The 13,058-nt window shown below is 40.5% G+C and overlaps 1 protein-coding gene across 3 annotated transcripts in view; it reads right to left on the bottom strand.

The window, feature by feature from the left end:
• LOC106942180 (protein 4.1-like) overlaps positions 1 to 13,038 on the bottom strand; it is a 37,178-nt gene extending 24,140 nt beyond the window's left edge. The window contains exons 1-3 of one of the 3 annotated variants that reach the window (XR_001423571.1): positions 10,070 to 13,038; positions 9,068 to 9,130; positions 341 to 511 (exon numbers count right to left, since the gene is read on the bottom strand). Coding sequence is in view for 2 of the 3 variants with exons in the window: in XM_015025387.1 (XP_014880873.1) it covers positions 341 to 511; positions 8,897 to 8,944; positions 9,068 to 9,076 (228 nt within the window). In the remaining variant the exon portion in view is untranslated. The other 2 variants (XM_015025387.1, XM_015025389.1) reach the window with 2 other exon arrangements.
• Between the last annotated feature and the right edge of the window lie 20 nt (positions 13,039 to 13,058).

Below are 13,058 nucleotides of genomic sequence, written 5' to 3'. Positions count from 1 at the left end.
TAGACTCAAAAAATTGTAACAGCAGCTGCGCGGGGGGCCCAATCAAATTTTTTGTCAGGGGGCCCAAGATTCCTGGCGGCACCCCTGCAATTGGTATATGTTTGATGTCCTTTTGGAGGAGGGGTTCTCGTTGGTGGGGCAACTCCATGAATAAAGGTAAGGGTAATACTGAATTCCATACTCTTCTATGTGTGCTTCAAACACCCTTGTTAGTTTTTTTTTTCTTTTTTACAAAAAGACTTTTCTATTTTTACAAAATAAAACAACTGAATGAACACCAACTGTGAATGGTGATTTTAGTTGATTTTACAAATATGCAGATAATTTCCTCAGCACTCACCGCTGGTTGCAGCTGGCCATTGACGCTCACTGAGCGGAGTGGCGAGTTGGTAGATAGGCGTTTGTCCCACTCACTGGGTCGAGGTTCTGGTACTGACTCCATAAAACTTCTCTTGAGCTCACTGATACTAGTATGGTGGCGCATGATCTCAGTTTGGGTCTTATCAAGGTCCTTCAAGAATGAAAAAGTTACATTAATATAATGATAGAGCAAAAGGTAAAAAAAAAAAAAAAAAAGATCACAGACAGGAATATAATGAGTTAAATGTTGGCCAAAATGAGCCAGAAAAAAATACTGAAAAACAGGAGCATTGTTAACTTACATTGCACAGTATGAGTGAAATGACAGGTAAAATGGATAAGTGCGTAATGATTTTTTTGTAATCATAAATGTGTGTGAAAACAATGTCAAAGCCACACTATCAGTACAGTGAAAATTGTTTTTTAACAAGTTAAATTACTTTGTGCTTTTTCTAAGATATGTCCATAAACATATCATGCTTATTTCTTAAAAAAACCCATAAAGCTTCACAGTACCAGGTACATGAACATATTAAGATAAAATCATTTGGAAAAGAATCTGCCAACTACACCGAGAGAATCGTCAGACAAGAAACACAACAGACAGTCCTATTTCAAATTTTCTGGTGTCATTTTTTTTTATTGTACTTACAAAATACGGTGTTCTTACAAGATTCTATTTGACTATTCGCATTCCATTTTTTTATATCTATCTCTGGATGTGTTGGTTGACGCGACTCTGCAATCTTGAGTGGACATTGGGGGCCATTCCCCTGGATTGGCAGTCTGAGATGGTGGTCCCCTTATTTAAAAAAAGGGGCTGGAGGGACCACAGAGTGTGCACCAACTACAGAGGGGTCACACTCTTAAGCCTCCCTGGCAAGGTGTACTCAGGGATCTGGGAGAGGAGGGTCTGTCAGATAGTCGAACCTTGGATTCAGGAAGAGCAGTGTGGTTCTGGTACTATTTGTGGAACACTGGACCAGCTCTACACCCTCACCAGGGTCCTGGAGGGTTTGTGGAGTTCGCCCAACCGTTCTACATGTGCTTTGTGGACTTGGGACTGTGTCCCTCGGGAAGTCCTGTGGGGGGTGCTCCAGTAGTTTGGGGTACCAGGCCCTTTGATATGGGCTGTTAGGTCCCTGTACGACCAGTGTCAGTTTGGTCTGCAGTAAGATGGGATCATTCCAGTAAGAGTTGGATCCCGCCAAGTCTGCAGAATCCAAAAGTAATTAACACCAATTCTGTTAATTACTTTTATGGACAGAATTTCTAGGTGCAGCCAAGGTGATGAGGATGTCCTTAGGATCCTTAGGATCACATCTCTGCTTTTTGTAGATGATGTGCACCTACTGGCTTTATCAGAGTGATTGTGATCAGTACGAGGCCCTGGTCTGTAGCCAGAAAAGGTGCCCTCTCCAGGTCGGGGAGGATGTAATGCCCCAAGTGGAGGACTTTAAGTATCTCGGGTTCTCGAATGAGGGAAAATTGGAGTGGGAGAATGACAGGTGGATTGAAGCGGGCGCTGTACCTGTCTGTCATGGTAAAGAGAGAGTCGAGTCAAAAACCAAAGTTCTTGATTTACCGTTTGATCTACGTTCCTACCCTCATCTATTGTCATGAGCTTTGGGTCATGTCTGAAAGAACGAGGTCTCAGATACAAGCGGCCAAAAGGAGTTTTTTTTTCCCCTTAGTGAAAGGGTGAGAAGCTCAGTCATCCGGGAGGGACTCAGAGTAGACCTGAACGCTTCCTTGGTGAGGTGTTCCAGGCACTCCACCGCGAGGTGCCCGGAACACACTTGCCTGGGGACAAATGCCTTGGAGGAGCTGGCCCAAGTGGCTGGGGAGAGGGAAGTCTGGGCCTTCCTACTTAGTCTGCCACCTTTGCGACCCTACTCCAGATAACTGGAGAGAGGGAAGGAAAACAGGAGGGTGGGAGAGATGGATGGAACCCACGGAATTTAAAGCATCCATCCATGGATGGATGGAATTTAAAGCACTGTTTGCTCGAGCTTAATGCGCTTAGTCTTAAAATATTTACATGTTTGCTTCCTCATACAGTATGTGTCAGTGACAAAAAAGATCCACAAACAAAGCATGCCCAGGGCACTGCATATATCTGAAATCATAAGCTAAAGCCAAGTCTTTGCTGTCCATTCTGTGAGCTGATAGCGACAAGTTTTTTTTTTTTTACTTTTTTTTTTTTTACATTGCTGTACATTTAGATTGTAAGGTGGAGAGGAAAGGGCAAATCAAATCTATGTAAATTAAATGTCATTCTCTTAATTGTAAAGGCTGTGAAAATCTGAAATAACAGATTTTCACAACCTGGACCAGCTCTACACCCTCACCAGGGTCCTGCAGTGTTCGTGGGAGTTCACCCAACCGGTGAACTCCAACCGGTTGGGTGGGAGTTCTACCAGGAAATTTCCTGCTACCAGGAAATGGTGTCCTGCTACCAGGACAGCAGAAATGGCACAAAGACATCAGCTTGAAAAGTACAGATCAAATGAAAGAGAAGAAAAGCTGTCTGAAAAAAGTAACAAGCAACTACAGTATAGCACTGTAGATTATGGAACTGATCTTACATACATGACTGGGAAAGAGTCACCAATGTACAGTATACTATTACTATTTTAGCTATTAAAAAGAGTAGATAAAATAATAAAGGAGCTTTTATTAGATGGTCAGTCACCACTACAATCACCACCTTTTTTATTATGTTAACACACCTCCCTTTTTCTCCCTATCAATTTCCTCACTATCAAATATGAAGGTCAGTAGTGGCATAAAATTGAATAAAATAAAGCTAAATTAAATTGCATAAAATTTTCAGGATTGTAGCTTCAAGACTGTGTCTACAGTGGACAGATCCTGTTAAAATTAGCTCTAAATATGGAATAAAGAAATTAATGTGCCAGGATTAGTTAGACAAACTATCTGTCTGTCTATCCTTGTCAACAGCATTAATGGAACATTATCACTATTATTAAGCCCGAGCAGCGAAGCGCTGCGACGGCCCATTGTAATCGTACCGTTTCTTTTTTTTTTTCTTTTCCCAAATGAATTGGCTTTTTGGGGGCTTTATCATATTCAAAACCTCACCAAACTTGGCGAACGCATACACCGTGTATGAAATTTCCCTATTTTAAGGTCGACGCAAAAATCGCAAAAGAAACGGCTCAAAATCACCACCTAGCAACTTTCAAAATACCCTCTGCTATCACCTTACTTTATCGTAGAGACATGAATTTGGTACACTTGTAGAGTTCCCCAAGACGCACAGAAAATACAATTAATGTCATAGTGCAAGTCAAACAGGAAGTCGGCCATTTTGGATTGAAGTTCCGATTATGACCCCATTTTGGCCTTTTACAGCCTTCGCATTTGACCGAATTCCTCCTAGGGATTTTGATAGATCAGCTTCAAACTTGGTCAGATTGTTCATAAGGCATGGCCGATTAAAAGTTATGAAAACGGTGAGTTTTTGTGCATTGCTGAAGGGGGGTTGCCTGGGGTTAAAGTTCACCTACTCGCCATGAAACACAAAACTTTTATATCTCCTGCACAAAACCTCATCATACACAATGCTGAAATGATGACATCACTTAAGCTACACCCCATAAGAACAGGAAGTGACATGTTTTACTGTGAATTGTCTCTATTTGACCCCTTTGAACTAATCAACATGAAACTGCATCCATAGAGAGAAGACATGTTGGGGTGAAGTGGATTCCAACCATGAACTGTTTTGGTGGACCAGGTGGGCGTGGCAAAGTGACCTGTAATGCCGTTGCCATACGTTTGGTTCAGCCAAACTGAACCAAACACACGAGGATCGATCCTTATCCACCCCCCAATAGTAATCCATAACAGTCATTTGTGGGCGTGGCCTAATTTCTCAACAGCACCCCCTAGAAAATTTTAAATAATCAGCCCCAAGCCATGCTTTAACCTAGAATTATGAAACTTGGTACACATGTGTATCTTATCAGGATGTACAAAAAAGTCTCTTGGAGTCATTGTCCAAACCCAACAGGAAGTCAGCCATTTTGGAATCAAAGCCACCATTTTGTCTTTTTTATAGACGTCGTATCTGATCAAATTTGTCCTACAGTTTTTCAGATACAGACTTCAGAATCACTCTGCACACTCTTGAGGAATTGAAGGTTAAAAGTTATCAAAAGATTTATCGTACATCAAAGCATCAACGCAAATTTTGACTTTTCGCCATGAAACATCAAGGTGCAGTAACTTCCACAGGTAAGATCACAACTGTATCAGACTTCCACTTCAAACTAGTCATGATCACATTGTCACGTTCAATTGATGACATCACCTTAGCCCTGCCCACTCCCGTCTGGAAGTCAGCTGTTTTTTCTACTGTATATCTTAATTTTACTCTATGATTCTTATGACTTTAATCCTGTGCAAACTGGCATAAAATGGCATGATGAACTCTGGCTGCTGGCTGCATGGTGTGGGTGTGGTCGAATGGCGAATCAAATCACTTGCCATAAGCATACGGTCGTCGCTAAATCACACATGCCTCATCTGATTCGTACCAAACTTGATATGTATGACCTTTGTTCACCTCTAAGGAGCCCAATAGCATTAAATTGTAATTTGACTCCACTGCGCCCCCTAGATTAATCCATCAGCTACATCTCCTCTCTCCAACATAGGCCAATCTGCACCAGATTTTGGGTGCATCATTGGGGAGCACTGCCAAATGCATCGATGCATATTGCCTGGCGGATTGGTGCAGGAACTGTGCCAGAGCGTCTGCGGTGTCCAGCGGGCGGCGGTGTCAGAACCCCCGCAGTCGCCAATAGGCCGGAGTGGCGCTGAGCTGCAAGGGCCATTTAAGGTGTCTTGTAGCTTTAATTTACTCTTCCATCTAATGTCCAAGTTTACTGTTTTATTAGTTTCCTTTATTATTGGGTGATTTATTTTTTCTTATTATTTTATATTCTGTTAGTCAATAAGTTTTCTGTAATTTCACCTTTTTAATATGTTGATTTTATCCACTAATATTTTCTTATTACATTTTCACTTATCCTGTTTTAACTTTGTTTATTTACAGATTTGTTTTTGTTTCTCGCACTCTTTGTAAGAGGTAAAGTACAAAAGTGCGTTAAACAGACAGAAGCGAAGACTCGGTGTGGGTGGCTTGGAGGGGTTATGGAATGTTACAGGAAAAATAAACTATTGTCAGATTTAAAAAAGTAACAATAAAAAAATTTCTTATATAAATACAGATTATGAAAAAATGAAAAAGGAGGCTAAATACAAAATAATACAATTGGAAATGAACTGAAAAATTAAATAGTGAAAATGTTCCCTCATACAGTTGAAAATCATTTTTGTCTTCCACAGTATAATGAAATAAGTTTGGAAAGTTCTCAGATAAAAAATGTCCTAATATAATTGCTAATAATATTATTAATATTAATTTTGTGCCTGTTCTAAAAAAATTGTGATTTTTCCATCTAAAAATAGGAGATATAGTTTTATATGATCTTCTTCAGACATCCTCTCACAGCTCATTAAAAGTCATAGGCTGACAGGCAGCATAAGATGAGTCCATCGTATAGAAACCCTTTTCAAAAACACAGATTATTCTTGAACTTGTTAAAACAAGATAGAAAGTTTCACGTTACAGTTAAGCAAACAACTCTGCCCTTGTGGCATTGATGAATAAAATGAAATGATGGTTTCTTATGCGTTGTTTTATGATGGTTTGAATGTCTAACAGTACTGCCCAACCTCTGCACACAAAAATATAGTTTTCATAATCTTCAACATTGTCCTTCAGTCTCAGAGAAGCTTTCGTATGTGAACCGTGGAGGATGTATTAACAGATGTTTAAGGGTCCTATGGATGGATGATACCCACATGTATTTCATGCCTCATATGATTTTATATGGCAGGTTTCTTTCAGCATTAGAGACTAGCTAACACCATGTGAAAGCCAAATCCCACGACCTGACAAATTCTGAAAAATTCCAGTTAAGTAGGCGTACTCGCCTACTTAACACATATACACACAGATACAAGTATTACTAGTGCAGATAAACACTGTTTTCAGAATTTGTCAGGTCTAAATTTTCGCCTACTGGCGGAGACAAGTGTGGGGATGAGTGGTGGTGTTAAGCAGACCTGTAGTCAGGATTAAAAAAAAGTGCTTTCACCAAGCTATAAATTTTGTAGCTTTATTTAGTGATGTTCCAGTCTTCTCTAGTGATTTTTTTAAAACAAAAAAAACAATGAGTAGAAAATCTAGAAACGTTTTTTTCTGTTACTGAAGACCTTTTATAGCGACAACACTCTGGAACTTTGCAGCAGCTCCACTCTGTCCTGAGTGAGCAATGAGTGCTCCTGTGAGACTCCACCCCACTTTCAAAGCCCTGCAGTTGATCTGACACAGTCATCCATCCATCCTGCATCTATGTGTGGCCAGAGAAGGGGGCAACAATAACAGAATCCTACTCCATATCAACAGTGCAAGTAAATCACACATTTCTAAAGCTGAGTCACGCCACTGATCAATACTTGCTGCAGCCACACTCACTATTCTAAGTCCGGAGTCGCTATCGGGTGGGTCTGTATGTCTGAATAGATGGTTATGCAATCCTGACTGACATAAACTCATACCATTTTAAGTAATAAGAAGAATTCAACCGCTTAGGCAGCGCTCGACCTAAGGACGCCAGGACTGAGACTGTTTTAAGCAAAATAATGCAGAACTACACAGATTTTCAAGAAAATGTCAAAATTCACATAGAAAGATACAGACCCTTTCCAAAAACATTAGAATATCATGGGAACATTGTTGAATTCCAATAATTCCATTCAAAAAGTTTTAAAACTGTCAGATTTAGGGCTGTATGAGGGAACATTTTTAAACAATTTCAAGTATTTGTTTGTTTGTTGTTACATAATTTGGGCTTCCTGCCCATAAAACCCACAAAAACAGAAATTCAAAAAATTTGAATACTCTGAAGAAGTCAGCCCAAATTTTGCAGGGCATGAGTGTTGTAATATGAGTGTGACATACTAATAATCTACTAAACTCAAAGCACCACGAGGTGTCATTAAATTGCTTCAGTTTGGTTCAATTGTCTCAGTTTGGTTGAATGTGGGGAAGACTTGATAGAATGGGTAAACCACAAAAGTTCACGGCTAAGGAGGCTGGCTGTTCGCACAATGCTGTCTTTAGGCCTATCAACTGAAAGTCTAGTGGAAGGGCAAAATGTGGCAGGAGAAGATGCATCAGCAAAAGAAATGACCGTGGACTCCTATGGATTATCAAACCAAGAAGATTCAAGAATCTTACAGAGATCCAGAAAGAGTGGAAGGAGGTGGGAGTCACAGCTTCAAAAACCACCACAATCAGACGCATCCAGGAGATGAGCTATAACTGTCGGGTTCCTCGGGTCAAGCCACTTCTGAACCTGAGCCAATGTAGGAAGCGAGTGGTCCAAGGTCCTCTTTTCTGATGCAAGTAAAGTGTGCCTTCCATTCAGTAATCAAGGTCCAAGGGGCTGGAGGAGGACGAGTGAGGAACTGAACCCACACTGCTTGAGGTCCAGTGTAAAATATCCACAGTCAGTCATGATTTGGGACGCAATGTCGGGTACACATTTTGGTAAACTCAGCTTTCTTAAATCCAAGGTCACTGCAACAGTCTACAGAATGTTTTAGAGGACTTCATGATTCTTTCTGCTGAGGATCTGTATGGAGATGCAGATTTCTTCTTCCAGCAGGACCTGTTCCCTGTCCATGCCAAAACCTAGTTTGGTCACAACTTGACTGCCCAGTCAACTCGCTGGATCTACTCCCCTTTGAGAATCTATGGGGAATTCTCAAGAGGAAAATGAGGGGCACCAGATCCAAAAACAACAAAGAGCTGACAGCAAGCATCAAGGAAATCTAGGCTTCCATAACTCCCAGGCAATGCCACAGGCTGATTGCCTCAATGCCACATCGCATCGAGGCAGTGATTAAGGCAAAGAGATTCCCAACAAAGTACTGAAGACTGACATGTCATTTTTAAACAGTATATTTAAAAACAATATTTTAATTTTAATTAATTTATTTTTTTCTGCAAAAACTGAGAAGTTGTTTAAGCTGATTTTTTCAGAGTATTCAGTATTTTTGAATTTTTTGTGGGTTTTATTAACTGGAAGCCCAAATTATGTAACAATAAACAAACAAATATTTGACATCACTTAAACTGTGGGCCCTGAACCTATAACATATGAAAGTCTAACATTCTGAATAGAATTATGGGAATTGAAGAACTTTTCCATGACATTAACATTTTTGGAAAGGGTCTGTAAAGATAGAATCTTAAGTAACCTATTTTGACAATTTATCTGCAAAAAAAGTTAATTTGGGAATTAGTTACACACTTTAAGGACAAACTGGGCTGCAGAGTTTGTTGTTAAAACGACAATGTTTCCCAGCCATATATTTCAGAAAGTGAATAGCTTAAATGACAAACAGAAACAACTGATGAGAAGCTACTTGCATGACAATCAGACAGGAAAATGGTGCATGCAAACCATTTCGGGTTGAGCTACAGAGAGAGAGAGAAAAAAGAAACAAACAAACAGATCAAGCAAATGGAAATCAACATTACATTTATGCACACATAACTGTTACAGAAACTACCAAAACTGGTAACACTGAAAATACAAACCTCCAACATTAAATTGCTATGTCTGATATAAATAGTTTCTCCCTCAAGTCTCTTGGGTCTCTTCTGTGAAAAATGAGGGAAAGGAATAAAACTGGTTGTAAGCAAGTTAGAATTAATGTCTATGTTTCAATCTTCAAATAACAGCAATGGCTATAGTAGCAAGATAAACCATTGGTGCGCAGAAACATAGAATGCAGCATGCAATTCCCAATTTGTCAGCTCAGCTAATAAAAGATGACGAACCTATACAAACTGGGTGGGTATGTGTTGAGGTCACGCAGATACATGAAAAAACAAGAATTGTAAGTCACATGCTATGCATGCATAAGATGCTGCTGCATAGGACGTTGCATGTGTCTGTTTTCTGGATTTGCAAAATTTCAACAAGCTCATGTTATATTGTGCCAAGACAGTTAAGGGGTTAATTTACAAATTATACTGTTTCAGGATGATAAAAAAAAATACTGAATTATACAAGAAATTTCCAAAATGTCATCATTAATGAATTCTAGGTTTTCATTCACAGTACTGTATAAATTAAATGGCTGTTTTTTTCTTGGGGTTGGAAAAAAACTATTACTGAAAATATTTCCCTATTACAAAAATAGGGAAAATTGTAGACTTAATTTTAATAATAAATATTTTAAAACCTCAATTCATCATTTAATATCTACACTCCTGCCTGACGCTTATGTTAACATTGCAGGGTGTCGCAGGGTGTGGTTACATGTACTTCACGAGAATGTTATGCTCGACTGTTGTAATGTAATGGCAAATTATACTGCTATTACTAATATCATCATTATTATCAATGGTAGTAATAGTATTAGGTTGCTGAATTTCTAATTAAAGTAACCAGAAAAATTTATTTATGTCTTCTTAATGAAATGCACAAGCTTTCACAAAATAGGCATCCACAAATCACAATATTCAAGAAAATATAGCATCATTTGACTGTGCAATGGAAATGAAAATGTAAGTCGGCAAAAAAATGTTGCTAACCTTCCTTACTCGAACCATTTCCATCTTTTTATCCTGAACAGAGAGCTGTTTCCCCATCAGAAAAAGAAATTTTTTTGTAACTCTCTGTAAGCCTCTTTTGTAACTCAAATATAAAACAGCAAAAAATGACATGCATTTAAGGAGATCCAGATTCTTGTAACAATGCTGCTTTACATAGCTTGCTAGGTTCTAAAATTAAGGAAAATTATTCTGGGTGCACCGATTGCAGTTTTCTGGCCATTTCCCAATCACTAGTTTTAAAAAACACTGACCTTCCAATTGCATTTGGGTCTGAAATGTTGCTAAATACATCAAGAAAGTCGCTGAGCTGGCAACAGTAGGGTGACTATTGTCAATTGTCAGCATGCAGACATGACCTGGTGGGCAGGTCTGTCAGTCAAATCTCTCTCATGGCAGAACAAAAGAGGACGGTCGTAGATTTTTAGATCCTCCTCAAAGTAAATAAAATTGGTTGATATGAATATTGATCACCGATCTCCCAAAATTTAGGAAATTGGGGCTGATTTATTGGCTGGCTGATTTTTTGTTGCACCCCTAAATTATACTTATTTATTTCCTCTCGAGTGATGTTAGGTTTGTAACTTTATTAAAAATGTGTCTTGCATGTTTCTTAAAACTTTCATTGTTGTAAGGACTCTGGACATCCTTACATGTCCAATGACATACAAGGATGTCCATGTCACTGTTTGCATCCTTATTTTTTCACAGATAATCTTGTAGTAGAACAAGAAGGAGAAAGATCCTATTCTTTCTCCTTATTTTCCTACTACCATCACTTCAGGTCCTCGACCTGATTGACAGCGTTAAACCCTCTTCCTGCCTCTGATTGCTTGGTTCTGACCAAACAGGGATTTTCTGCAGGTAGCAGTAGGACCACAGGGAGAAGGCAGAGAAGCTTGATTTTTCTCACAGATTATCTGTCTCATATTGCACTGTCAGGACAAAGTAAAGGTTTTTTACCTGAGTGGCCAATCAGTCAATGTTATTCATTTTCTAACATATCGATATGAGTCCCAAAAGTAAAATTGGGCCAGTATTACCAAGTGATGTTTTTTCAGCTTTTTCCCATTTCCCAATGAGTGTTTCAGAATGGGAGGGGATTGACAATGTTGTATTTGTTTGACCATGTGGCAATGGTACAGTGTTTAACTGAATGTCATGTTTCTGGCCCGTCTGCCTGCTTTGTTTTTCTCCTCAGCACTCACCTCCCATCAAGCTCATCTGGTTCACCTCCATGCTGCTGCGCTGGAGCACAATCAGGCTCATGTCTTCCACCTGTTCACCAGCAGTTATAGTCAGCTCTCAGGCAGGCAGACGGTGCCAGATTTTTGAAAACCTTGGTGTGAGTAGATATCCAGCATTTCCTCCTTACCTGACCATGATCTCGAACACATTTTTTGTCTCTTGGATTTTCCTGCCCTGTCTAGCCCACGTCGGATTCTTCACTGGCTTCTGTTTTCTGGACTCGACTCTGCTTCTGCCTTTCGACCTCTACCTCCTGCCTCGCCTCTGGATTTGTCTGCCTGATATTGCCTGCACGTGTTGGACCCTTTTCTGCGCCCAGGACCACTGTTCTTCGCCTGTCCCTCAGATAAGTTTTGCCTTGTTCTGCTTCCCTGTCTCAACCCATTGGCCCCCCAGTTCTGATTCCCCCTGGATGTGTCACCTGCTACTTACCTCTGTGTTACCTGGACTCCTCATCCTCCACAACACTTTAAGAAGGTTAGTGGCTTGTCTCATTCAGCCTTGACCCCCAAGATTACAAGCCACTAACCTGCTTCTCCATCCTCAGAGGTTCCCAATGCCGGTGGTTGCCTGTCCCATACACTGATCCTCAATAAAGATCTTGTTGTTTTTTTTCTACTTTGTGTCTGACTGAAATTTTGGGTCCTCAGTTCTGAGCATTACAGAAAAATCTGGCCTAAAATGGACCCTTCGTCAGCACAGCAGTGGCGCAGCAACGTTGACAATTCTATTAATCAGCTTAATGCTGGCATGAATGAAATCATTACCATGCTTCGTAACATGTCTCCTCCTCCTGACCAGGTACAACCACAGACACCTCCCCAACCAGTTCCTGAGCTTCAGCCCGCTGTGGTTAAGGAGCCTTGTCTGACCCCTCCCGAGCTATTCAAGGGAGACTCTGACCAGTGCCGTGCTTTTCTCACTCAGTGTGAGATCCACTTTGAGTTGCAGCCCTCCTCTTTCCCTACTGAACATTCGAAGGTAGCATTTGTGATCTCACTTTTGTCCGGCAAGGCCAAACAGTGGGGCACAGCAGAATGGCAAAATTAATCAGATTCCTGTTTGACCTACTCTGCGTTTTCTAAGGAACTGATTAGGGGTTTTGACCCCATCCTCCCTGAGAGAGAGGCATCTATGGGACTATTATCCTTGAAACAGGGAGGTAAGAGTGTGGCTTCTTATATCATTGATTTTCACCTGTTATCTGCAGACAGTAGCTGGAATCAGGAGGCATTAATGGATGTGTTCATGCAAGGTCTTAATGAAAATATCAAGGATGAGTTGGCCACTCGAGAGTATCCTAAGTCCTTCAAGGACCTTGAGGATTTGGCAACTAGGATAGATCTTCGTCTCAATGAGAGGTGTAGGGAGAAACGTCACAGGGAGGCCTCATCTGCTCCATTTTGCCGCTCAGGCCCCTGCTCCAAAGCTACAAGTTACTCCCTACCCTCAGCTGAAGCACCAGATCCTGAGCCGATGCAGTTGGGGAGCACAAGGATCTCCATGGAGGAATGTTCTCGCAGAAGGCAGTTTAATTTATGTTTTTACTGTGGATCCACATCGATCGATCCATAATGTTCTAGCTTTGGATGGACATCATATTAGCCGGTCCCACCTCATCACAGAAAAGGTCAGTCTGACGCTTGGTGGTAATCATCAGGAGTAGATCACTTTTGTTATTATCCACTCACCACAGCTGCCCATTGTTTTGGGGGCCTCATGG

This window comes from Poecilia latipinna, unplaced genomic scaffold, assembly GCF_001443285.1.
Source record: "Poecilia latipinna isolate Pla-1442-1.1 unplaced genomic scaffold, P_latipinna-1.0 Scaffold4089, whole genome shotgun sequence".
Taxonomy (NCBI): Eukaryota; Metazoa; Chordata; class Actinopteri; order Cyprinodontiformes; family Poeciliidae; genus Poecilia; species Poecilia latipinna.
The sequence above is the reverse complement of the archived record's forward strand: the minus strand, read 5'-3'. Positions and strand labels throughout refer to the sequence as shown.